The sequence below is a fragment of the Prinia subflava genome, chromosome Z, assembly GCF_021018805.1.
Source record: "Prinia subflava isolate CZ2003 ecotype Zambia chromosome Z, Cam_Psub_1.2, whole genome shotgun sequence".
In the NCBI taxonomy this organism is placed as follows: Eukaryota; Metazoa; Chordata; class Aves; order Passeriformes; family Cisticolidae; genus Prinia; species Prinia subflava.
The window spans coordinates 66,541,096-66,567,629 of record NC_086283.1 but is presented as its reverse complement, the minus strand read 5'-3'; the positions used below and the strand labels follow the sequence as shown (position 1 = coordinate 66,567,629).

Here is a 26,534-nt window from a genome sequence, read left to right as displayed (position 1 = left end):
GCCCGGCACACGGCGCTCGGCGGGGCGCGCTGCCAGGGCCGGCCGCGGGGGCCGAGGAATTGCCGAAGAGCCGCGCCGATCCACAGGCGGCTCTTTGTGCGGAGATGAAAGGCGTAAATAAACACATAAATAAATAAATAAATAAATAACCCTAATGAAGTCAAGATAGTTTTAGCCCTTAAATGTGAATTACACGTCGGGAAAGCCTGTTGTTTAACCAGTCTGACACTTAATTTCTTTCTTTCTTTTTTTTTTTTTTTTTTTTTCCCTTCTCCCCTTTCGTAAGCCAGCGAGCAAGCTAAACATATGGACTCCTATTGTTAAGAAGTATGGTTGCATTCGTTTCACTAGGTCCTTGAGTGGAATTAAGACAACTCCCCTCCTTTCCTCCCCTGCAATGCAGACATGACCTAAAGATGAACTGAGTTTGCCTAGTGGCAGTGCTCACTTCACTTGAAATGAATGCTGTCACTGCTTTCATAAATGTTAATTGAGATTTGTTTTAACCAGAGAAGTGCCTCAAACCAGATAAAACTGTGTGCATTTATTCTGCAGAGCTGGGGTTTGGTGTCAGAGAGCAGTGCCATAAGTCTTGGTGGCTGGTGTTTTCCTGCGCTTACTTGCTTACTTGTTTCTCCCTCTTTCTATCATGAAGGTTGCCATTAAGGGTATTGAAAGAGAGCTTATCTGCCCAGCATGCAAGGAATTGTTTACCCATCCACTGATCCTTCCCTGCCAGCACAATATCTGTCACAAATGTGTGAAAGAAATACTTTTTGCATTTGAAGACTCCTTTGCTGATGGAGGCTCTGAATCCTCTAATCAAAGTAGCCCTCGAATTAGAATCTCTGCTTCTAGCATGGACAGAATTGACAGGATTAATAGATCAGGTATGTATCAGAATTTGTGCATGTTTTTCTGATTTTATTATTAGACTGGCTTGAGCTGAATGGTGTCTGCATTGGTAAAATGTCTTCCTGGTACTCCTGATGCGGTTATAGAGATGACTTAGGGATAGTGTTATTCTTGTTCATTCTGTATCAAAAACAATGGGAATATTTTTAAGGACAATGCACTCTGTTTCATCTCTAATAGATTCGTCTTTGTGGCATTCTATAAATCTTTATAACCAATGTGTTTATTTCTGTGTTTCAGTGACATGGAGATGCAATAGCATCATGTTCAGTAGCATGGAGATGTAGATTTTGAAAATTTCTTTGCCTGCCAAGTGTTTTGCTCAGGTTTCTGCCAGCCCCAATGCACTAGCCCTGACTTCCTTCTGAGCCTATGTAGACTTTGCAAGCTAGTTTTGTCCTGCCCACTTCATTATGCATACAATAAATAATTTTCCATTGGTTATGATTATTGCGTGGTTGCAGAGTTGACGGACAGATGACTGTAAGCAGACAGCCCTAACAGCGTCCTTCATTGTGGTCTGCTCGAAGATTTAAGGAGTGCTTGGTTTTAGGACTCCTCATGCTTTGTGTGGTATTGTGCTAGAAAGATTCTTGCAGTCTTCGTAATCCACAGATGAATTGGTCTGCTTTTATACAGATGCATGGAAAGGGCCTTGTGCATGCTTCACTTCTTGAAAGATACCTCATTTTGGCTTTCAGGTTTTCTTCTGACATAATTATCCACTTCAGAGCCACACTCCCCTGTACTCTGGAAGAGTCAGCAACAAGACAAACTCTAAAGCTCTGTCTTGCATTTTGTGCATTTTGAACTAAAGTTCATCCTTCCCAGTTTTCACAGATCAAATGTGCAATTTCACCAGCTTCTTTTAAACAACTATATAGTACTGTTTAGTGCTGAATTGTTAGTGCTGGTACTCTTTCAAATCAGTTTGCTAAGCAAAAAGCCACTAGTCCTTGGTACTTCCCCTGCCACCACCACGCTGTCCTGAGATACATACATACAAGTTGTTGCAGGTATTCTAATCTTTAAATCCACTGTGGTCTACCACCATCTCAGCAAACTGATGGGAATATATCTCTTCATCTGGTCTCCTAACAGAGAGGTGATTGCTTTCCTGAAGACCTGTTTGATGAGTAGCAAGAGAGGGTTGAGATTTGGAAACTATGAGCTTCCCCCCTCTTACCTCAAAGAGTGCTGGGCAGATGCACATCACAGGAAAATTACCATCTCAGACAGTTCAAATTTGCAGAATGAAATGCATATGGAAATGGAAGCTTTAAAGAATAAATTTTTAAATTCCGATTAAACTGCCTTTGCTTCTGTTGTTACAGGCATTATAGCTTCATTCCTATACTGAGTGTGAGATTTGCTCTCAGACCAGTTTGGTACCAGCAATGGTCGCCAGCTTGCAATTTACGTTTGCACAGTTGTTATCTTGCATCTGTAGTACTCATACTGTGCATTGCCTTGCAAAATTGTGATCTGTAGGGGAATTTTCAAGAAAACAACTCCATAACAGAGAAGTTGTAAGGAAAACATCCAAAGTGGGGTCTCACACGCAAAATAAAAACCCACTAGAACTTCTGGGAGGCTTGTGCAGGGCATGTCAGTGTAAAGACCTTAGTGTCACATTTCAAAATGCATATGACACCTTCTTCTCAGAACGGGGTTTTTATTTTTTTCCACTTAAACACTTAAAGAATCCCTGATGTCTCCATAAGGAATGAAATCTATTTTAAATGGGTTGGCATTTAAATTCTTGGTATGCCAGAAGGAGCTGGTCTGTATTTGGTCATGTTCTTTATTTGTTGTGCACACAGAGCTTGCACTTACAAGTATAATTTATCTTAATGTAAAAGGGACAGAACTCGTTGAAATGGAATGTATGTGCTGCTTAAAACCCAATGTGTTCATTTAAAAATACTTCTCTGCTTATATTGTATTTAAAATCATTCTTAATTAACAAAATCTTGCTGCATATAACATGAAAATGAAGGCTATTTCTTATTGCTGTTCCATTATGTCTAATGTTACTGTAATTACAGCACTGGTGTAATTAAAGTGTGTAATGTGGTTACGCTGACACTTGTGCGACTGTTTGAAATATCTCTCCTTGTGCCCCTCCCTCCCAATGCTTTCTTTCTCCCTTTTCCTGTTCTACTTAAATCTGACAGTTGTTTGATATGCTAGGAAATTAAACATTCTTGCCTTTCAACCTGCAGGAGTTTAACAGCCAAAGGAAAGAAAAAGTTGATGCTTTTAATTTGAACCATTGTAAACCAATGGTATATCTCATTTTTTGATGTCTAAAAAGCTCTCTGTTCATTGTTTGCAGCCTCACAGAGGAGGTCTTTTGGGTACAGAGGTAGAAATGCTTCACTTCTTGTGTTGGCTAGAGATAGTCTAGCATTTAGATTTCCAGTTAAATATTGTTGGTTAGCATATAGCTTTTTGTCAGTGGTCAAGTCCACAAAAAGGCTTTTGCAGTGAGCAAAGGTACAGCAAAGAAGTTCTATAAGGACAACTTTTCATTCTGTGCAAGACTGATTTAAAGGTCAACTGGACTGGAATTCAGTTAAGGGTTGGATTATATGTTTTTTTCCTTGTATATGACTGAGTATACACTGGTGGGTGCAAAACTGCACACAGAACCCAGCAATCACCACAGCACCTCCTCCACTACCTGCTTTTTAATTTCCAGTTTACATCCTCAAGTTTCAATGAAACTGCTGTCTTACTGGTAATGAAGTGTGATTATTGGATTGTTCTTCCTTATGTTTACAGGTCATGTTTGGCCATCACTTCTAAATGGAATGTAATATTGGCACTTTATTGTATCTAAGCCTGCTTAATTTGATGAAGAACAGATTGAAATTTACATCATGTTGATATGAATCTCACAGTTTATCACAGCACATGAATATGTGAGGAAAACGAAACATTTTATACTTACAGACTTGTAATGTTTGGTGTGTGACACAATCAAGTTGAAGGATAGTTAGTCTTTTAATTATATCTCATTTCCAAAATTGAGTTTGTCTGAGCAGCTCAGCCACTGTGTTGACTTTTAAAATAATGATTACTCTTTTTTTTTTTTTTTTTTTTTTTAATGTAGTGGTCGGTTAAAAACAGGGAAAAAAAGTCCCCAAATTCCTTATTGCCACAGTATTGGCAGACACATGAGCAATCCATAGGAATATGGTGTCCTTCAAGAATGATGTGAACTGAGCTAAACACAAATCTGAATTTCACACTCAGTGGAGGACAAAGCAGCTGATTGGAAGAGGAATTTTAAATTGCCTCTGTTGAAGGCTGAAAGTGTAATAAAACAGAGATACCATATGATACCATCAGACCTCTTGGAAAGCTGTCCATGTCTGGTCGTTTTGCAGAAAGCTCTTTTGATTTGTGAAAAACTAAAGTATCTGAAAGTAACATTTAACTCTGCTGGCTTCTCTTATGGGGCCTCTCCCTTCTCCCCTCTCCCATTTCCCTCTCCCTCCCTTCTCCCACGTCACCTCTATCTGTTTCTCTCTCCCTTCCCTCTTTACCCCTTCCCTTTGCTGTACCCATCCCCGTTTTCCCCTTCCCTTTTTCCTTCTCCGTAAAAACTCATCCAAAAACATTAACTGAGTTATGTGGTGGCAATATACATTTCTATTTTTTAAAAAAAAACAACCTTTCAAGAGAATCCAGTTGACTTTTAAATCTTTTTTTAAAAAACTTTCACACATTTAATGTCCATGTCTTCCAGAACCATAGAATACTGTTTACTTGAAAACCACAACTTTAAGATGTCTTATCCCTTTGCAAACCATTCACTGCAGCTTTTTAACATTTTAAATGTTGATACCTCTCCTTGGGAAGATGACATTTAAACATTGTCTTTAAAACACATACTTGAGATTGCTCTTTGACTTGAGTATTTGCAATCTGTATGGTAATATTTGTGGGTCTGAGCATGAGTGTATGTTGTGATTTTTTTGTAAGTGATTGAGCAACTTATTGCAAGTGGAGCAATCAGTTTACAAATCACAGTGGAAAATTTCGTGTGATGATTTCTAATAGTTCACAAAATACATATTTGCTTGTTGTAAACTGAATTGGCAAAATGTAAAAGAGAATGTGGGTAAGAACCAAGTTTCTCTGAGCTGCGCATCTAAATATGTCTACAAAACCCAAGGGGTTTGTTGCTCTGTTGTTTTTTCATGCGTGCATCTTATTTATTCAGATTTTTTTTAATATAATCAGAATTCAGTTTCAGCAAATTGGACCCAATACAGACTGGAAAGACAGCGTCCATAGTAATTCATTACTTCATCAGTGCTTCTGATTTCAATGAGTGTAGCACAAAGCAAACTAAAGTGTTAATATTTTAACACTCACTCAGCAAAAAGAGAATGTATTCCTTATTTTTGAGTATTGAAATAGCAGGACACGCCAAGAAGCTTAGCAAATAAATCTCCAGAATTTAAAGCAAGGAGAAAACCTCAACCTAGACTCTCAGAGTGCTGTCAATGAAAAGGGATGAGACATCTGAAGGTGTGCAGGACTTCCTTGATACTGTATTGCTTTCCATAAACAATGTCACCAGTCGTTTCAGAGCATGGCTCATGACAGTCTCATTTGGTCCACCACAGGCAGAATGAAAGGCCTCCATTGCGATGGACATGAATTTCAGATTGTATTTTTAAACTTGACCACTGCACCATGTTGATTTTTTTTCCTTGCTATCTTGCTTTGTCACTGTTTGCTCTCTGCTCTAGCATATTACTTGTAGGCAGCCCCAATATGTGCCGCATTGTATGATTATTTCCTTAGTTTCAGCCAATGTATGTATTCTAGATCACTTTTTGTAGCTGTTGTCTGCATGGCACTGCATGTGAAGTAATCTTTTTGTCTAGGACATTGTAGAAGTCTGTGTAGAATATTTCTCTGTGCTCCTGTGTGCAGTGCTAGCTTGGAGCATACGCTGCAAATACAGTTTGTGTTTCACTGTTGTTGCTGTGCCTTGCATGTGTGTGTTGCTGTGTATGCCAAGTTATAGGTACTGCAGGATGTGCAGTAATTAATTCACTTCAAATAAGTACTAAAATATGGGAAATCAGACAAAAATCTCTGCTCCCTTAGGCAGAGAGTCGCATACCTGTGCCTTGTGTCACCCATCCTGTTCTGTAAATGCAGCCTAGTTGTTCTGCTCAGAACTTTCAGAAAGGCACGAGATTACACTGGGTGGGAGATTGTCAGTGCATGCACATTTATCCATGCTCTGATTGTGACCTCTTGGCTGACAGTCATGTCTAACTACCACAGGTCAAATTTCAAAGGAACTAATTTAAAGGATCTAATTCTTTATTGGAGTGTAGTTTTGGTGTTCTATTTGAAGAGACTGGAAAGGGCATGATAGGAATGGGAGTTTTGGATTGTTAGGTGAAGGAGCAACAGGAGAGCAGCCTAAGGCAAGTGTATTTTGGATAGCATCACAGGACACTTCAGAAGGAAATACAGCATTAACATTTTTGCTGAAAAAATACTGATTAAATACAGACAAGAACAGATTTCCCTTTCTGAATAAGACCCAATGTCAACACTGAGAATTCAGCTTTATGTCATACCTCCATTTACAAATTTTTTAGTGTCCTCATTTCAGCTGGAATAGAGTTAATTATATACTGGAGTACATGTTGGAGGAATAACAATAATAAAAATAGTAATAGAAAAGAGAGAGAGGAATAAAATCCAAGAGACACAAGTGATGCACAATACAGTTGTTCACCCAGTGCCCACCCTGTTGCACCTGACTGCCCCTAGTTTATCTCCTGGACATGACATTCTGTGGTATGGAATGGAATATACCTTTGGCCCTTTGCGTCAGCTGTCCTGGCTGTTCTCCCTTCTGGCTTTTTGTGCACCTGCTCTCTGGTGAAGCATGGAAAACTGGAAAGTCTTGGATTTAGGGTAAGCACTACTTAGCAACAGCCAGAACATTGGTGTGTAATAACCTCATACTGAATCCAAACCACAGCACTGTAAGAGCTGTTGAGAAAATTATCTCTAACCCAGGTGAAATCAGGAAAGTTAGTCATACCAATATGCAGTGCTCTCAAAGAGATCTTAAAACAGTGCACCAGCACTACATAAGATTTTTTTTCGTTTGTTTCTTTGTAAGGGGAAGCTGAGAGGATATAAGTGAAGCCTAAAGACTAGCTTAGCCTGCTTTTGAAATACATAAAGGATTCTTTCTGGTAGTTGCAGCCTGTGGGTTCATGAGTGAGACGGGATGCATTCCTGGTTTAGTAACCTCAGGAATAACCTTGTGAATAACCGCTGAGTCTGTGTAAGCCATCTCCTTAACAGACTCAAAAGGCTTCTAAAGTTACTGGCTTTTCTTGGTCCTTTCCATTTTATTTTGGACAGAGGGGGAAATTTGTGTGTAGGTGTTTAGTAGGAGTGCAGCTTCTCTGCAGTTTCCCCTTTAGAAATTAATATAGATGTACACCGTTTAACAGATCTCTGTGGAGATCTGTGGTTCCTCAGTTCAGGGTAGAGTACCCTCTCAGATATAACTACCTCAGATTCCCCTTTGGTGTGCAGGGCTTATTTAGCAGCCCTCCTTTATTAAGTCCTTTCAGGAGGGCCCAGGTCAGCCTCAGCATTTTTTGACTAAATGATTTGGCTGAGATGTCATACTATTCCCTCATTTTCCTGTTTTTTAATGATGCCTCTTGGGATGAGTAAAGTAAGTTTGAACTCAGGCAAAGTAAACTTCAGGGAGCTCAAGGCTGGCTATGTATTTCTGTTGCCCTGGGAGTAAGCATCTTTCAGTTCATTATGTTAAGGAGCTGTTGCTCTCTATATGGGTAACCAGTTTAAAACCCCTTGGCTTTCATGAGGTTTTGTCTTTATTGTTTCAAAAGGTTACAGCTTGAGTGCAACCAAAACTAGATAAAGAAGATGGAATTGAAAGAGCTAAATTTATCTTAACATAAAGTTGAGGTTTAGAGTAGTAGTTTGTAATGTCCCTTGGAGTCGCACATTACGCTAACTTGTAAGGGCAATTGTAGTCTATTTGGCTTGGCAGACTGCATATGAATTGATGTTGTACTGGTTTGGACAATGTGCTACAGTCTGGAATTGGTTCGTAAATTCCTGTACTTTTTTAAAATCTAAACCAGCGTGGTTTAGGCTCATCCTAATTGGGTTTTGGTGTCTACACAGGCAGAAAACGCAATTCACTGACTCCTAGATCGACCCTGTTTCCTTGTCCGAGTTGCCAGCGGGATATTGATCTCGGAGAGCGTGGTATCAATGGCTTATTTCGCAACTTCACTTTGGAAACCATTGTGGAAAGATACAGACAGGCAGCCAGGGCAGCCATTGCTATTATGTGTGATTTCTGCAAGCCTCCACCTCAGGAGTCCACAAAGAGCTGCATGGACTGCAGTGCAAGCTATTGCAACGAATGTTTTAAAATACACCATCCTTGGGGAACTGTGAAAGCCCAGCATGAATATGTAGGACCAACCACCAACTTCAGACCCAAGGTAAGTATACTGTATCGTACAAATTTTGGGTTGCAGCATTCTCATGTAGCTGCAGACATATCTGTGCAATGATGGTGGCTTTTTAGGAGCATGACTGCTTTATTAACTATTGCTGTTAATTATTGAGTAAACCACGAGCTTTTGCTCCTTGCTGATTGTCAGGTGGCTGTTACTGAACAGGACATTGAGAACATACTTGAAGGGTCCTGTAACAGTAAGGTTTTTTACTTTGTGGTATGGATTATGTTACTTGTGATTTGAGTATTTCTTTCCTTTTTCTTTTTTTTTTTTTTTTTTTTTTTTAAGGCTTAATGATCACAGAATATTCAAAGTTGGAAGGGACCCATAAGGATCGTGAACTCCAGCTTTTAAGTGAATGGTTCATACAGGGATTGAATCTACACCTTTGGTGTTATTGGCATGTTGCTCTTGAGCACCTAGAATGAGGCTGCCTAGGGAGGATGTCTGTGTATGGTAAACTTAAAAACTCCGACACACCTGGCCTCTTCCATGTCCCCTTTAGTAACATCCTCTTTGGATGCTTTGTGCTTGAACTTGATCCATCACCAAGCATCTTCTTTCACTCCTTCCTTGCATCTAACAAGGGCAAAAGTTGGAGTTAAGGTCTCCATTGTTATGACACCTTTTTTTTTATCTATAGCAGAAAGGATAAAAATGTTATGGTGAAATTTCTACTTTATACCCTGGTGCTGCTGTTACTGCATTCAGACAAAACAGCGATAATAAAATGCCACTACTTTTGTGTCTCGTGCTGAGCGTGGTGGAGTACGTAGCAGTGCCTTATTGAATTTGTTACGTCACAGATGTTACATGTCACAGATGCCATCCTGATAACCAAGGACCACAGTAATGGCCCTAAGGTCCCAGCACATGCTGTGTGCCTGTGCCTCCTTGCTGGAGGCCTCACAGATGCCAGGATTGCTGATGGTTAAGGAGTCCCGATTAATTATGATTAAATTAAGTAAATTTGATTATTGTGCAATGTGTAAGAAGCTCTTGACTGCTGATGTACCTTCCTTCTGAGACTGAAAAAATTTGAGCCTCTAAATTTAGCAAGCTGGCAGATAATGAATATCAAGAAGTCCACTTGGCGGTGTTTTCCTTGAATGTAAAATATTAATTCCAGTTAAAAGTGAGCACATGCTTAATTTGCTTTCAAATGTTCTTGCACACACATTGTGTGAAATGTCCCTCTATTGAATAAATGAGAAAGGTGAAAGTTTGCACACTATCTTCTAGCTCTTGCTTTAAAATGCTATACAGCTCCTTAAAAACTTCTCTTCTCTGGCATCTAAATCCTCACAGCTGCAGCACTGCTATTTGAAAATACCAAAGGTATCTTGTGATCCTTGTGCACTCCCAAAAGTGCCCTATGTTGTTCTTCTACATGCAGACTGAATTCAAGATGAAAAGTCAGTAGCTGAATTCTCTTGAAGCAGATCAAAATGGGGTGAAGTGGTTTAGATTACTCTGATGCTGATGTATTGAGTATGTGTGTGCATGTGGGATTTAGCTTTTCTAATTTTATGTGAAGACAGCAAGAGGGGAAAAAAGGAGAAAAGCATAGCATAGTTAACTTTAGATACATCTACATTTTTGAAAACTACCAGCAGCGGTAAGCTGATCATTACTGTGCTCTTATAGGAACTTTTCTGAGGACTGTTTGAGCTTAAAATAAAGATAGAAAAGTGCATTTTTCATTGCACTGCACTTTTAAGAACTGAGCTGAAAGCATGAAGTATTTGTTGATTTCCTAAACAATGTTCTCAGTCACCACTTTAATTTACAACCAGGCCGCAGAGCACTTTGTAGCATGTGTGGTGGGGATGGAAGAAGCACATACTGGGCTGATTGTTCTTGAGTTTTGAGGCAGTTTGCTGACCTCTGCTGTCACTTGCTTGCAGCCTGTAATTCTTGCTTATATGAGGAGATGAATAAAAAGATGGACTTTCTGTGAAGTGTGGTTATATACTGCTGTGGAAAAATTACTTCCACAAACTAACTGAATGACTGTAGTTTTTTGGAGATGTTTGCCTGCACGGCTGATTTTCTTGGCAGCTTCCTTTTTTCCCTTTTTCCCTTTTTCCCTTTTTCATTTTTTATTTCCTTCCAAATCCAGTAGTCAATCCATATGGGATTGCTAATTGTATATTTGGCTTAATGATAGTCTTAAGGTGCTGGTAAGACTGGTGTTTTTGAGATTTTCACCATAGTCTAAGATAACATTTGAGACTTGAAAGCTGGTTTCAGGGTTTAGCTTACAGTGTCCATATTTGTGCTGCTCACAGTTTTCTATTTTTATGCCCTTTTCTGATCTTTCTTGCGTGGGGGCATACTGAAACTGAAAAGCTTCCTCAAAAGCTCCTCTTTGGTAACTTCTGTGGAACAGATGACCCAAATATTGTCTTTCAGTGCTCTAGAATGAGGCAAAGCAAGCATTGTTTGTTTTTTTAAACCAACACAGACACACACATGCTTTATATGATTTAATCTGTTGCCTGAGCCTGGACTTGAGCGGCATTTTTTTAAACTCTTTGAGCATTTATTTCAACAAGTTCAGCTTTTGCAAGATGAGTTTTAGCAAACACCAGCTTTCTTGCAATGCTGTTTGAACTAATCCTGGAATCAGCACTCAGTGTGAGCAGTTTGCAACTGGAGACAGGCAGAAAGATTGAAACACTGGAGTCTTTTGTCTTTAAAATGACTGCAGCTGGTAGTGGTGGCTGCACTTTGTTGCTCCAAGAGCAATGGCTATGTGACTTATCAAAATCTAGTTTAGACTTAAATTGCTACAGTGTTGTGTCAGCTCTTGCTTTAAGAAGCACTTCATAGCTGTTGCAAGAGACACTGGCATGAGCATGGTTAAGATTGACAGGCTGGGTGTGTTATATATTGCATTTACTGCTCTGAGCAGGAGTGTAGGGTGCTGGAGGCATTGCAAACAACATGGGCAGGGTTTAGCAAAAGATTGAGTGCCATATGGAGGTTACAACAGACACTGCTAGAGGTTTACTTACTGTAAGCCTTGTGAAACTGTGTGTTCATCTGCTTGCTTTCAATGGCATAGACAGATATAAAAGGTGGAAGATAAACTGACTGTAAAGTTCACTGATGAAATCACATGCTGCTTTGGGCTGATTGGGTGTTTTGATTTTTTGTTGAGAACCTCCATTTTTGGAAGTACATCAGTATTGTCTCTGCTCTTTTCTTTTTCCCCACAGATTTTGATGTGTCCAGAACATGAAATGGAGAGAGTAAACATGTACTGTGAAATCTGCAGAAGGCCTGTTTGTCATCTTTGCAAACTGGGTGGAGGTCATGCAAACCATAGAGTAACAACCATGAGCACTGCCTATAAAACCCTTAAGGTAAAAGAAAATATTGGACCTGGCCTTAAGAAGGGGAAGAGTTCTTTTGATGTGAGGGCAAACTCCCACTGGATAGAAGCCAGGATGTGTGTTTTGGAGACCCGGAACTAATCTTGAGGCCTTTGTGCAACATTGCTTAATGTATGTATGTTTATGTGATATAGGTCACAGAAACTAAACTGTGTTTGCTATGATGCTTGAAATACAACCTCTGAAATGTGCTTTCATCTTATTTCAGCTAATTGTACAGCAGTACAGACAGTGCAGAAGGTTTAAGCAGTTAATCAACTTTACAATCAACTTTTTTTTTAATATAAATGTTTGGGTAGCTTTGTGGTAGCTTGTGGTAACTTGAGAAACACTTCTGAAAAACTTCCATTTGAAGTATCTGTTATCTTTGTGTGTATCTTTGTATGTTTCTGAGTAGCTGCTAATTTCCTAAGCAAAGCGCAACAAAGAAGACTTGCAAACATCAATGTGTTATTAAAGACAGCACCTACTTCCTCTTTTTCCTTTTCTTCCTCTCTTGCTGTCAGGAGGAAAAAAAAAAAAACAAAAGAAAAGGCCAGATTAGCCTGCCTTGTGGTCTTTGGCCTCCTTATCAGTTTGCAAGACTTTTCCTGTATAGCTGCTAACTCTTGTAGCTAAGGAAGCACAGGGCCAAATCTGTGATTTGAACTACTCATTTTTCTAGCAACTCTTACTACAAATGAGTTAATAACTATCAGCTCTTTTCTGTAAGTCTAATGTCCTGAAGCTTCTTTTTCCCAGTCTAAGAGAGGGTGATTCTTTGGTGTTTGGGAGCCAGCTGACACTGTTACTTCTGATTCTTAGAGCCTATGCCACTGGTCTCTATCACAGTTGGTTTGGAGTCACTGCAGCTCACCAAACAATTCTCCACTGCTCATAAATGGCATCATGCTGTTGTCCTGGTGGCTAGATAAACTGAGGCCTAGCTGGATGGCCTGCCTGTGCTGGTTGTCACTTTGTGTGAAATGCCCTATTCTTGCTGTTTTACTTCAACAGGAGAAGCTTTCAAAAGATATTGAGTACCTCATCAGTAAGGAGAGCCAGGTGAAAGCTCACATCACACAGCTGGATCTGCTGCTGAAAGAAACAGAGGTAAGAGTGGCTTGCAGATTGCCTGGGGTTGGCCTCTGTACAGACACAGGAAGGAATCAAAACTGTTTCAGTGAAGTGTTTCAAACTTTGGGTTTTCCCATGAAGTAGTAAAACAATTTTTGAACAGTTTATGGTAGTACTGAATCACACATGGTAAGACCTAGTCCTGCCAATATGGGAAGCAGACAGAGAGAAGTTAATTTTTGATTGCTGCTGTAAATTTAAATGAAATAAAGCTTACTTGAGACCTTAACTGAAGTGGGTTAAACATATGGCATTTGTGTATTTATGATGTTGCACTATTTACGCTGCCTGTTTACCTTGAGAAAGTCAGAATTAAGGGCAAAACCTCCTGCAGAAGAGTCACAATACAAGCTGAAAAACATGAAGACAGAGATTGCAGAAGCTCCTGGTACTGATGTATCTTGATTACAGATTGCCTCTGTTCTGCAGTTCCTTTTTTGTTTTGCAGTTCCTTTTATCCAGGGCAGTAGTCAGAGGTGGCACTGTTGTTCAGAGGACATACATGAGAAGCTGGGCTGGACCCTCAGTTCAGGGTGGTTGGGGAAGGTGGAAGAGCATTTAGCTCTTGGGCATGACAACTTCAGAGACTGATGTGTTTTTACAGTGCTTTTTTGTGAGCTATCTAGATGAATGTATTGCATGACTCAAGGCATAATCAGAGGAATACTTTCCTGCTCTTCATTCTCTGTCAAAGACAGCAAATGCTGACTAGCTTGGATGGTGTGCTGATCTCATTTTTGCTGCTGAATAGCATTACAAAGCTCATTAGTCTTGTCTGTCAAATGGATCACTAGATTACTGTGATGTCTTGAACAGCCTTAAGTAAGTTTCTGTACAGAGCCACAGTGATACAGAATCTGTCTGAAATGTCTTTTGTTTGTTCCTAGTGCAACAGTGAAAGGGCTAAACAAGAAGCATCTCAGAGTTTTGAGAAATTATATCATGTCCTGGAAGAGAAGAAATCTGCAGCACTTAGGGCAATTGAAACTTCTAAGAATATAAGGCTGGAAAAATTGCAAACACAAGTGGAAGAATACCAAGGGCTCCTGGAAAATAATGGCCTTGTAGGATATGCACAAGAAGTCCTTAAAGAAACTGATCCCTCCTGTTTTGTTCAAACAGCAAAACAACTTCATGTCAGGTATATCTTAAATATCTTCTGTTTGAGGTGCAGGTACTGTTGGATGTCTATGCAGTTGTATTCTTAGGAGATTGTAGTGGTCATATTCAGATGGAATTCCTGCATTAGAGTATGCATTAGGAAACAACACTCTGGAAATGAGTGCTCTTATCCTGCCACAATGCCTAGCCTTGTTCAGTGGGATGGCAGTGGAAGGGTAGTCTGTTTAGCTTCCTGACAAATTCCTTGTCTCTGAGATTTTATCTGGTATTTGCAAGTTAATCTACCAGGTCTCTTTTGGCTTTAAGTTCTTTCATCTTTGTGTTCTCTACTAGCTCACATCAGCTTTGTTCTTTGAACATAAAGCTCCAAAATGTTTATATGCTTTGCCAACTGAATGACTACCTGCTCATTATCTTTACACTGATATACAAAAGGCATTTAAATTTTGCATCTGAGAATCTTTATAGAGAGACAGAAATTTTTGGGACACATCAGTAAGTACATGAAAACAGAACTTTTTTTAAAGCAAACCCTATAATTTTTACTTTAAGTAATGTCCAACTTGAATTGTCTTTTTTCTCTTGCGCTATCCCACTTCTGTGTTTTCAGAATCCAAAAAGCTACTGAGTCTCTGAGGAGCTTTAGACCAGCAGCTGAAACCACTTTTGAAGACTTTGTGGTAGACACTTCCAAGCAAGAAGACATCCTTGGTGACTTGTCCTTCCATTCCAATGGTAAATTCTGAGGGCATTAGGTCTTTCTCAAGTTTTAGCTTTAAGGGCTTCCCTGGAGAAAGGCAAAACCTGCTCAGGCAAGCAGTTGCAGAGCTCAGTGTTGTGACTTGCATTGTTCCTTCTGTCTTCACAATTCAGAAAGCATTACCTGGCAGCAGCGTTAGTTTCAGCTTTCATAAAGAAGCTAAAATGACATTGCCTTCAGTACCAGTTTGCATTGGCTTCCAAAATATTGTAGTTACATCACACTCAATTTTTCTAAGAGCTTTTTATTGCATGATAGAAAGTAATAGTTTTTAAAGCTGCCAGCAAAAAAAGGCTCAAGCGTTTTAAAGCAAAAACAGAAAACAGGGGATTTACTTAAGTTTATGAACAGAGAACTGTCTTCATCTACTCCTTTTAACTCAGTCAGATTCCCCCCTTTAAAAGGGGTATAGCTCAACAAAGGGCTTGTGTCTTGCTTTTAAGACAGTTTTAAGAGATGGATGCTTTAAAATGAGTTTCCTCCAAATATAGTTTTAACCAATCCCTTTCTACCAGTAAGGATAAACAAATATGAGTAGCTAGAAGTGGAAAAAAAAAATAGTTTACTAAAAAAACAAAATAGCAACAGGCCCAAAATAACAGTAATAGTCCCTAGTTACAAAATGGCTGAAATCTCACAGGGGCACAGATAGATATGGAATACAGTAACATTTTGGTTTACCCAGGACTGGTTATATGGTTAACCCCAAAACAAAGTGTATCTAAATTTCAGAGGTTTTTTTCCTCATGTGTTTCAGGTCTAGAAATACCCGAAATTAATGAAGAGCAAAGCAGAATGTACAACAAAGCTCTGATCAGCTGGGAATGCCCTGGGAAGACAGATTCAGCTGATATCTATGTTCTTGAGTATCATAAGCTTAATAAAGAAGAGGAGAGTGTGACATGGCAGAAGACTGAAGTTTGTGGCAAGAGCAAAGTATTATCAGATCTTGATGATGACAGCAGCTATGCCTTTAGAGTTCGAGGATACAAAGGATCCATTTGTAGCCCTTGGAGCCGAGAAGTTATTATGCGTACTCCTCCAGCTCCAGGTATGGGGTTTTCTTAAGTCTGTCAGTGTTAAGAGCTGAAAGTAGTTTCCAGTAGATCCCGGGATGTCTCCTACTAGTTTCATAAATGTTTAGAAACACTGTTATAAGTTAAGTAGGTAACATACAGACACTGTTAGCTTGCATGATATTCCTAGTAACTTTTAAAAGTAACAAATTCTAATGACAGTATGACTTAAAATGTAGTTTATAAGCACCAAAGGCCAAATACAAAACTAAGCAGATTTTTTTGGGGATACTGTTTTTCAGTTTTCAGTTTTCTTTTCGATGACAAATGTGGGTACAACAATGAACATCTCCAGCTGAACCCAAGAAGAACCTCTGTGGAAAGTAGAGCAGGATTTCCTCTGCTTTTGGGATCTGAGCGCTTGCAGGTTGGATGCTACACAACCCTGGATTACATCATTGGCGACACTGGGATTGCCAAAGGGAAGCACTTCTGGGCTTTTCATGTGGAAGCCTATTCATACTTGGTGAAAGTGGGAGTTGTTCCTAGCAACAAGATACAGAAATTGTTCCACAATATCCATGATGTGACCAGTCCAAGGTAAATTGCATACTCTTGCTTTAATGCATGTTTTACATAAGGAGATGGCTTTTTAAAAAAGTAAATTAAAAGCAAGTCTGGTCTCAGTTAGTATGGAAGGTGAATCTAGCCAGTGAAAACTCTGAAGGTGTAAGCAGATTGTCCCATTCATCCCTTATTGTTAACAGAAAGATGTCTTTATTATCTGGAGTCCTATTTTCTTTCTTTTTGGGAAAGAAGTCAGGTTTCTGTAGATGCCAAGGAATGTCAGCTAAAGCAAGAAGGTTAAAAATGAGTGTAAGTTTTAAGATTGAAGCAATGCTTAATTATCACTAGTAGGACTCTGCCTTAGCTCCCTTAGCATACAAGGTTTGTCAGCCTTTCAGAGGTACAGTGTTCACTGTACATATTTGTATGATTTTGCGGTAGTTGTGTCACAGTGGATTCCAAGTCACTGGCTTACCCCAGGCTGTGTTTACATACTGTATTGGAGTGGTGCTGAGCACAAGCCAAAGTACAGTGGACAAACCAGTAAAAATATTCCCATCTCACAACTACAGTTGTAGCAAGCCTGGATGTGTGTAGGAACTGCAGGCTGGGAGGCTACCTCCTGGGGACTTTTTTTCCAAAATTGAACAAATGTTTGGCTTCTTCCTGTATAACACATGGAAAATGTGTCAACACAATCTTGAGGTGCTTAAAGCCAGATGGAGCCGTTTGCAAAGTGAGAAATTAGATCTAAATCTGCTGATTTCTTTTTCCTTCTCCATGCAGATATCTGCAAAATTTTAATTGACATAGAAACAACTGCCCCCACAAGCATCCCAAAACTGAAATCCTAAGCAGGGAATGTCAGTACTGAAGAGCGTATGCTTCTCCATGTGTCTTTATCTGGGGACAGAGGTGAAGGAAGCATGTAGACTGACCAAATATGTCTGCAGACTCTTCAGTAACCATCTGGGAAACTGTTCAGAGAAATCTTTGGACAGAGCACTTTAAAAAAAGCCCCCAAACCTAAACCACTAAAATGCTACCTTTTGTTTTGTGAATTTTACAGATACCGTAACATAGCAGCATCATGGAAAACTCCCAGGACATGTTCTTGTATGGAAGGATTGGTCGTATTTGCTAAGTTACTTCTCAAGTTATCTAATTTACTGTACCTGTAGATTTATTAATGATTGCCTAGCATAAGTACATTTAGATATATCCACTCCTTAGTAAAGCCTTCTGTGATCTTGTCCTTATTGGAGTTCAGCTGTTATTGATTGTTTGAAGTAACCCAAGTGAGTCTTCTCTACCTACAAAATGCATCTTCCTTCCTGGCTTAAGTATGTATCACTGGTGTAAGCAAAGCGTGGTGGGATGAGTGCTGTGGCTGGAGTGTCCTGTTGGTTACAGGCTCTTCAGAGGGACAGGCAGGACAGATAAGGCAGGGGTGGCACTGTCTGTAACATAATGTCTGGGACGTGTATGGAGCCTGCAACTGGCAATGCCACAGTTGAGAACCTCTGGGTAAGGATTAAGTGAAAATCAAAGTGGATGTCATAGTGGGAATCTACTACAGGCCACACAGCCAAGATGAGGACACTGATGAATTATTCCTTAAGGAACTAAGGAACATCTCTACATCAATCACCCTTGTTTTTGTAGGGCACTTCAGCTTGCCAGATGTTATCTGGGAGCACCACATAGATGATACAAACAGGCCCAGAAGAGTCCTAAAACACCTGGATGATAACTTCTTGGTATGGGTACTAAGTGACCCAGCTGAGCAAGGTGCCCTTCTTGATTGTTTCCTTGCAAACAGAGAGGATCTCGTGAGCAAAGTGGAGATGAGTGGCCCTCTTGGCCACAGCAACCATGAAGTGATCGAATTTAAAATCTCTGTTGTCAGGAGGAAAGTGCCAGCAAAACTTCAGCTCTGGATATGAGGAGAACAAACTCCCGGCTGCTCAGGGTTCTAGTCAGTAAAGTCCCCTTGCAGATCACTATTGAAGATGCTAAGGTCCATCAGTGCTAGTCACTTTTTAAGTACCACCTCCTAAGGGCACAGGAGCAGGCAATTCCAAAATGTCATAAGTGAAGCAGGCGAGACAGACGGCTGGCTTGGGTGACCAGAGTTCTTCTAGAGTGAAGGAAAACAAAAAAAAAAAAAAAGGGTGTGACCAATAGAAGCAATAGAAGCAGGGTTGGGCAACGTGGGAGAAATAAAGAGATGCTGCTTGACATTTGAGGGAGAAAATTCATGTGTCCAAAGCCCAACTGGAGCTGAAACTGGCCAGAACTGTGAGGAACAAGAAAAGGTTTTTAAAAAATACATTAATATCAAAATGCAGTCAGAAGTAGTATTGGCCTGTTACAGGAGGAGGATGGTCACCTCACTAAGAGGGACAGAGACAAGCCAGATATGTTTAATGCTTTATTTGGTCTTCAACACCTTTGGTGGGATTTGGGGGTCCCAGAACTTGAGGACCATGACTATGAGAATTGTAAACTCCCAGCCAATGCTAAATTTGTGCAGGATTTGCTGTTCCAACTGAATCCCCATAAGTAAATGGGGTTTGATGGCATTCATCCTAGGGTACTGAGCTGGCTGATGTAATTTTGAAACCTCTCTGATGTTTCAATGGTCTCTGGAGATCCCAGTCAACTGGAAGCTGGCAAATGTTGTCCCAGTTTTGGAGACCGGCAGGAAAGATAACCCTGGTAACTACAGGCCTGTCAGTCTCACTTCAGTGACTGGTAAATTTATGGAGAAGATTATTCTAGGAGTTACTGAACAACACCTGAAGGACAATGCAGTTACCAGGGGAAAGTCCTGCTTGAAAAACTTACTTTTCTTTCATGACAAAGGTAACACACTGAGCTGACAAAGGGAAACCATTTGGTGTAAACTCTTTTGATTTCGGTAAAGTTTTGAATGCTGTCTCTCTCCAGATCCTTCTGGACAAACTGTTCAGTGCATAACTGGATAAACATCTTGTGTGATGGGTGATCAGCTGGCTCATGTTTTAGGCACAGAGAGTTAGGCACAGATAGTAAATGGGGTGGCACCAGACTGGTGACTTGTCACTAGTGCACGTCAGTAGTGGAAGCCAGTGGATGTAATGTTTATGGATTTCATCAGAGCTTTTGATGCTGTCTCTCTCATGGTATCCTGGATAAAATATCCAGTGCTCAGCTGGATAAAAACACCATGCAAGGGGTGAGCAACTGGCACAGGGGTCAGGCACAAAGGATTGCAGTGAATGGGTGACATCAGCCTGGTGACCTGTCATTAGTGGGGTTTCACGGGGCTCCATCCTCAGCTCTGTGCTCTTCATCTTCATAAATGGCTTAGACACAGGACTGGAAAGGAAACTAAGCAAGTTCATGGATGATACAAAACTGGGAGGAGCTGTTGACTCCCTCAAAGGCAGGGAGGCCCTGACGAGAGACCTTGACAAATGAGAGGACTGAGCAGGCATCAACTGAACGAAGTTCAACAAGGGAAAGTGCTGGATTCTGCACCTGGGATGGAGCAACCCTGGAAGTACAGACAGATGGGGAAAGAGAGGTTAGAAAGGAGTGTTCTCGAAGGGGCCCTGGAGGTCCTGGTTGATGGCAAATTGAACATGAGCCAGCAGTGTCCTGGCAGCCAGGAGGGCTAACCCTATCCTGGGGTGCATCAGCCGGGTAAGGGAGGGGATTGTCCTGCTCTGCTCTGCTCTGCTCTGGGGCGGCCTCACCTTGAGTGCCGGAGCCAGTTTGGGGTGCCACAATATAAGGACATTAAGGTGTTAGAGAATGTCCAGAGGAGGACCATGAAGAGTTTGGAGGGAAAGTTTTATAAGAAATGACTGAAGTCACTTGGCTGGGGAAGCCTGGGGAAGAGGAGATTGAGTGGAGCAAGAGGCTCTAATCTCTTCTCTTTGGTAACCATTGACAGGACAAGGGAATGGCATAAAACTGTGTCATGGGAGGCTTAGGCTGGATATTAGGAAAAGGTTTTTTGCTCAGAGGGTGGTTGGACACTGGAGCAGGTTCCCCAGGGAAGTGGTCATAGCCCCAGGCCTGCCAGAGCTTAAGAGGCATTTGGACAATGCTCTCAGGCACATGGTCTAAGCCTTAGGTGTGTCCTGTGCAGGGCCAGGACTTGGACTTGGATGTTTTTTGTGGCTTCCTTCTAATTCAGGATATTCTATGATTTTTTTTTTTACTTATCACCCAAGGTTTTTTTGGGTGATCATGTGGTGTTGCCTATCTTACAAAAATATTTTCTCCAGTTCACATCACTGATCCCACTTCAGCATTTAACAAAAGCACTTTTTTTTTTTTCCTGTTCCAGATATGAGCAAGACAGCGGTCATGACAGTGGGAGTGAAGATGCCTTCTTTGACTCGTCGCAGCCTTGCACGCTGGTCACTTTAGGCATGAAGAAGTTCTTCATCCCTGCTACACCTGCTGCTCCCAAGGATCCAGCAAGCAGAATCCTTCCCCTGCCGTCGTGCTTGGGCATTTGCCTTGACTGTGACAGGGGCAGGGTAGGGTTTTACGACGCAGGCCGTATGAAGTGCCTGTATGAGTGTGAGGTGGATTGCTCCGGCCTGATGTACCCAGCGTTTGCCCTGATGGGCGGCGCGGCGGTGCATCTTGAGGAAGCTGTCACAGCCAAGTACAGCGAGTACCACGACCACATCTAGTGCAGTGATCTCTTCCCGTTGCTGTTCTGAAGCAGGAAATGAAAGCAGAAGAATTCTACCTTGGCTTTTAGTCCTGATAAATTATATTCTACCTTGTGTTGCTCACAAGCCTCTGGCCTGTGATTTTTAAAAATAAATGGTCCAGGCGCTTCCTGCACCAGAGGAATTCTCCTGCCTTTCTTGTGATCTGTGCAATGCTGTTCTCCACAGACTTCTTTTCCTGGGGGAAGCAGGGAAAAAGTCTGACTAGCAACCAAAATTTACTTTTCAGGACTAGCAACCAAAACTTACTCTTCGGGGTAGAAATCTGCCTTTTATTTAACTTAAATCCTTGCGTAGTCAGTTTTGTATTTAATGAAGTCAAAGCTGACGGTGTGTGATTGCCATTCTCCTTTTAAGAAATCTGCCTGAATGCCTCTGCGGGGTCAAATGCTTTCCCAGTTAACCCCTGAGCACCAGTTGGGCCTTTCAGCACAAAATAGCATATAAAAAAAATATAAAAAAGGGAGAAATTAGAAATGGTGTTGAATGTTTAAGTTATACTTGGAATGATGAAGGTAAACTTGAATCTGATTGCATGTTGTATATCTTTAATGTGATTGTAAGTTAAAACTCAAGTTATGACACTTAGTGTCATATAGTTGGTGGCATAATGGTGAGTTTCTTCATTCTTCCAGGCTTTTGCTGTAAGCTATCTAAAGGAAAGTGCAATTGTACCTTAAATGTCAGAATCTGGAGTCAAAAATCAGAAATGTTTGCATGTGTGAATAATAGTACCTGGTATTTAGGCAAAAGCTGTTTGCTGAATTGCTGACATGAGTAATCATATGTGAATTTAAAAAAAAAATCAGGTATTTCTTTTAATACTTGCTTTTATAGGTAATTTTTTTAATCTAGTAGCAGCTTGGATTTTTCTTAGTAAGAATGTTAAAAATGCACTGGTTAAGTTTTATGACCTAATTTCTGCCTTAAAGGATGTCCCCCTTCAAATTTCAGTTCCTCTAATGTTAAAAACTGTATCACATAGTAGTTTTTCGCAGAATCATAGAACCATGGGAACAGCTCGAGTTGGAAGGGACCTTTGAATACCATCTGGTTCCAACCCCCCTTTTCATGGGCAGGGACTTATTCCGCTAGAACAAGTGGCTCAAAGCTGCATCCAACCTGACCTTGAACACTTCCAGGGATGGGGCATCCACAGCTCCTCTGGGAAACCTTCTCCAGTGTCTCGCCATCTTATTGTTAGAAATTTCTTCCTTATATCCAAAATATATATCTGTTGTGTTTTAATTTAAAACCATTGCCTTTGTCCTGTCTCTCCAGGCCTTGGTAAAAAAAATATCTCTCCATCTTTCTTTTAAACCCTTTTTATATAGTAAAAGGCCATAATAAGGTCTCTTTGGAGCCTTCTCCATGCTGAACAACTCCATCTCTCACATCATCTTCACAGGAGAGGTGTTCCAGCCCTCTGACAATTTTTGTGCCTATCCTCAGGAACCACTCTGTACTGGAGGCCCCAGAGCTGAAATGCAGTATTCCAGGTGGGATCTTGGTAGAGCAGAGTGGGAGAATCATCTCCCTTGCCCTGATGGCCACCAGACAGCTCAGGATGCTTTCTGTGCTGCTAGCACACATTGCTGGTTCATGGCCAATTTTTCATCCACCAAGATGCCCAAGTCCTTTCCTGCAGAGCTGCTCTCCATCCCTGTCTGTATTGATGGTGAGGATTACCTGGATTCAGGTGCAGGACTTTGTGCTTGCTCTTGGGTAACTGCTGATGGGATCATGAGATCCACATCAATACTGGTGCCAGTACAGACCCTTGAGGGACACTGCTCATTACTGGTTGCTGCTTGGACATTGAGCTGTTGACTGTGATTCTTTGGGTGTACCTATGCAGCCAATTCCTTATTCATGAACAGTCCATCCACTTAAACACTTCTCTTTCAAGTTTAGAGGTAAGAATGTTGTGGAGGATCTTATCAAAGGCCTTACAGAAGTCCAGGTACTTGGTATCTCTTAGCTCTTCCCTTACTGGTTCAGTCACTTGGTCACAGAAGACCAGTAGGTGAGTGAGGCAGTGCTTGCCCTTGATGAACTCATCTGGCCGTCCCTGATCACTTTCTTGTCTTCCATAAGTTTTGACCTATCTTCCTGGAGGATCTGTTACATGATCTTACTGGGAATGGAGGTGGACTGCCTCTCTCTATAGAAATCTATGTATAAAAAGTGTAGGGTGCGTGCACTGTTAACTTGTGGAAAAATAAGGATCTAAAGTGAAGGATGTTTCTAATAAGTACTTGATGCTTTCTAATTTGGGGATATGCTTTCTAATTTGGGGATATGCTTTCTAATTTGGGGATAGTGTTGCATCTTGATGAATGTGTGTGAAGTATGCTTACTAAGTACACATATACAGCTGTAGAGCTGTGAAATGGGACCTGAAAATCACAATGCAGTTAAGTGTATTAAGGTCATAATACAAAACTTTTGTGGGCTTTGCTGTCTGAACTGTTGTACTGATCTGACCTGGAGTCCACCTCTCCCAGTGTCTTCTCTCCTAAGCTTCTGACTGTGGCCACTGTTGGAAACAAACTGTCAGAAATGGTAGTCTATGAGCATGACATACCTTTTTGGGGCTAAAAAAAGGCCCAGCGAGGGCAACTTCTTGACTGGATATCACCTACAAATGTTCCTGTCTTGATAAGGCTGTGTGGAATTGCACTCCATAGATTTAGTGTGAGTTGTGTGTCCCAGCAGGAAGTATGGGGTATCTTCTGAAATTTTCTGTGCAGGAGAAAAGACAAGATGTCTCTTACTAGTTAGCCTTTTGGTAATTTATTGTTTTACACAGTTATTATAGCCTTCAATGTCTGTCATTCCTTCTCTTTCATCTTCCCTCTTACTAGATTGAAGCCATAGCTCCCTTCTCACCTGCTGAGGCTGACTGAACAGTCTGTCCATAAGACACTCTGGCTGTGAAGGATGACAAAGTTTTGTGCTTTTGTTCTTCTTGTAGTTGTAAAACCATATTTGCCTTTTTTTGGTTGATACCCAATACTTGGCACATGATGAAGCTTCTTCTGCAGTGTTTTTCATGCAGTCCTGATGGTTAGCTGTGCACGCAGGGTCTTCCCCACTTGGTGTGCTGTTTTGCATTTGCTTATGTTGATAATGCTTGTTTAACCTACTCACCTAACCTCAGTTCTGAGGGCCTTCTGCAGCTCTTCAGTCACTTCTAGACTTGGATGTTCCTGAGTAGCTTCACTGGTAACACAAACATGCCTATGTTTTTGTTTATTTGCTTTTCCAGGTCTTGGAGCAAACCAGGGTGTAGTGAGTGAGACTCAGCAGATCTCTCTGCTATTAAGATTTTTTTGTTCCTTCTACTTTTTTTGCCTCCTCCAGTATTTATTAAACCACAAGTCAAGCACTGAAAGCTCTTACATTAGTATACTATGTTGAGTTGGTGAGTCATGATCTTGCATGTGAGTGCAGCAACCAGACAGAGCCAGGAGAAAAGATTCTCACTTCAGTAGCTGTGACTTCTCCCCTTGTATAACTGGCAATGGTCAGTTCATCTACCAAACTAAGTATCAGCTTAAAGCTGTAGTTTGTAGGGCTAAACTTTCTTCTCCAGACCAAATCTCCTTCCATAGACAAATGTTTCATTTTTGATTTCTTTGCTTTTGACCAGAAACTGGTCAAAATTAGAAGGTTTATGTCATGGTTAGCACTCCACATTTCCACATTTACATTTTTTATAAGCATCTGGATTGATATCACCAAACCCTTTATTAGTTTACGGAAATATTTGTAAATGGAACATTCTATTGCAGATACGAAGACAGTGTCTCAGACTCATTGATCTAAAAAAAAGATCACTGGTTTGAGACTATAGAAGTAAGAAATTAAAAATTTAGGGGCTTTTTTCTACTAGAGTTTCAAATTCATGTAACATGTGTTCTGCTATGCAATTACTTACTCTACTGGACAAAAACTGATGCTACTTTAAACATTTATCTACCTTTTGATATATCTGTTTGTATTTATGTCATTCTGAGTTTAAAAATTGATTTGGTTTTTGGTGTTACTTGAATACTTAGTATGCATTCCAGACAGTACTCTTTGGTGCTTACTCCAGCTTATTAAATAAAAACACACTGTCAAGAGGCACTGACAACACGCTGTGATATTTTTTCCGCTACCATGGAAGTCTCAACTTTCAGAAATACAGTTCAGCAGTACTTGCCTATCCAGATAATTATTTTTTCAAGTTTCTCCCTATGAAACAGCACTTTACAACATAGACTAAGCTAAAAATGGTGTGGTATTGTGTGGATCTTTGTGCAATATAGCTGTTTGGTGACTATGCTGTGACTTGCAAAGCTTCATACAGGTGTGAATCATGTACACACTTTTTAGATACCTAAAGCTTTAACAGAAAGGCCTTGTTGGAAAATATTCTGAAATGTAAAAGTATGTCTTGGGTTTTTTTTAATAAAAGCTGAAATACAGTATCTTAGTCATTCACATTATTACATCCCAGCTCCTAAGGATCCTGGTTCAAATAATTTTTCGTACAAAACATGACAATAGGTGACTTGTGGGGAGAAAAACACTGCTTTGGTTCTCCAATGTGCTCTTATACCAGTACCTCTGATTTTAGGAGGACTAAAGAGTAGGTTGGCTTGACTGCCTGAGCCTCCCTCCCTAGGCAGGGAAGAAAAGTGTGCATCCAGAAGGAACTTGGCTCTTGGGCATTTTCAAGGGAACCTACCCATTCCCTAACAGAGGAAGCAGATGGTGCTTAGCTCTCCAACCTGAGCAGCTCTGCCAAAAGACCTCAGATTGGGTGGGCCTGCCTTGCTCTTCAGTTCTGAAAATTGGTGCCACTGCTTAAATCTGCATTCCTTTGTTTCATTCAATGTTTACATTTGTTGATGCTGTTGTTTGCAGGGTGTTTTAAAATTCCAGCTTCCTGTGGTTGCTGCCTTCAGGCCAGCTGTGTATGCATGTGCAAACAAGAGGGGCTATATTCACAGGGAATCTCCCATGACCTGTGCCAGTGCAGTTAAAGTAGCCAATATGTGGATATGTATGCTTTAGGAGAGGCAGATGGACGCTCCTATGAAAGCAGGAGTTTTGAAACCAAGAGCAGAATTCTGCTCAATTTCTACAGTCACAGAATAGTTAAGGTCCGAAGGGACCTCTGGAGATCATCTAGTCCAACATCCCTGCCAAGGCAGGGTCACTGTCATAGTTTAGGAATGGTATTCCTCAATTAAGTTTTCCCATGGAAACAGCCCATACATGTGCTGCTTTCTCCCTTCCTTCCCCATTGTGGCAGGATGGAGAGGAGAATTGGAGGCACT

General features: G+C 40.7%; 1 protein-coding gene across 2 annotated transcripts in view; it reads left to right on the top strand.

The window, feature by feature from the left end:
• The window catches only part of TRIM36 (tripartite motif containing 36), a 35,354-nt gene extending 9,678 nt beyond the window's left edge, over nucleotides 1-25,676 (top strand). For both annotated transcript variants that reach the window (XM_063423077.1, XM_063423076.1), the window contains exons 2-10: nucleotides 656-890; nucleotides 8,137-8,462; nucleotides 11,705-11,851; nucleotides 12,878-12,973; nucleotides 13,885-14,138; nucleotides 14,730-14,854; nucleotides 15,637-15,930; nucleotides 16,198-16,495; nucleotides 20,805-25,676. In XM_063423077.1, coding sequence (XP_063279147.1) covers nucleotides 656-890; nucleotides 8,137-8,462; nucleotides 11,705-11,851; nucleotides 12,878-12,973; nucleotides 13,885-14,138; nucleotides 14,730-14,854; nucleotides 15,637-15,930; nucleotides 16,198-16,495; nucleotides 20,805-21,159 — 2,130 coding nt within the window. In that variant the 3' untranslated portion in view covers nucleotides 21,160-25,676. The remainder of the gene's footprint in view (nucleotides 1-655; nucleotides 891-8,136; nucleotides 8,463-11,704; nucleotides 11,852-12,877; nucleotides 12,974-13,884; nucleotides 14,139-14,729; nucleotides 14,855-15,636; nucleotides 15,931-16,197; nucleotides 16,496-20,804) is intronic.
• The last annotated feature ends 858 nt before the right edge of the window (nucleotides 25,677-26,534 follow it).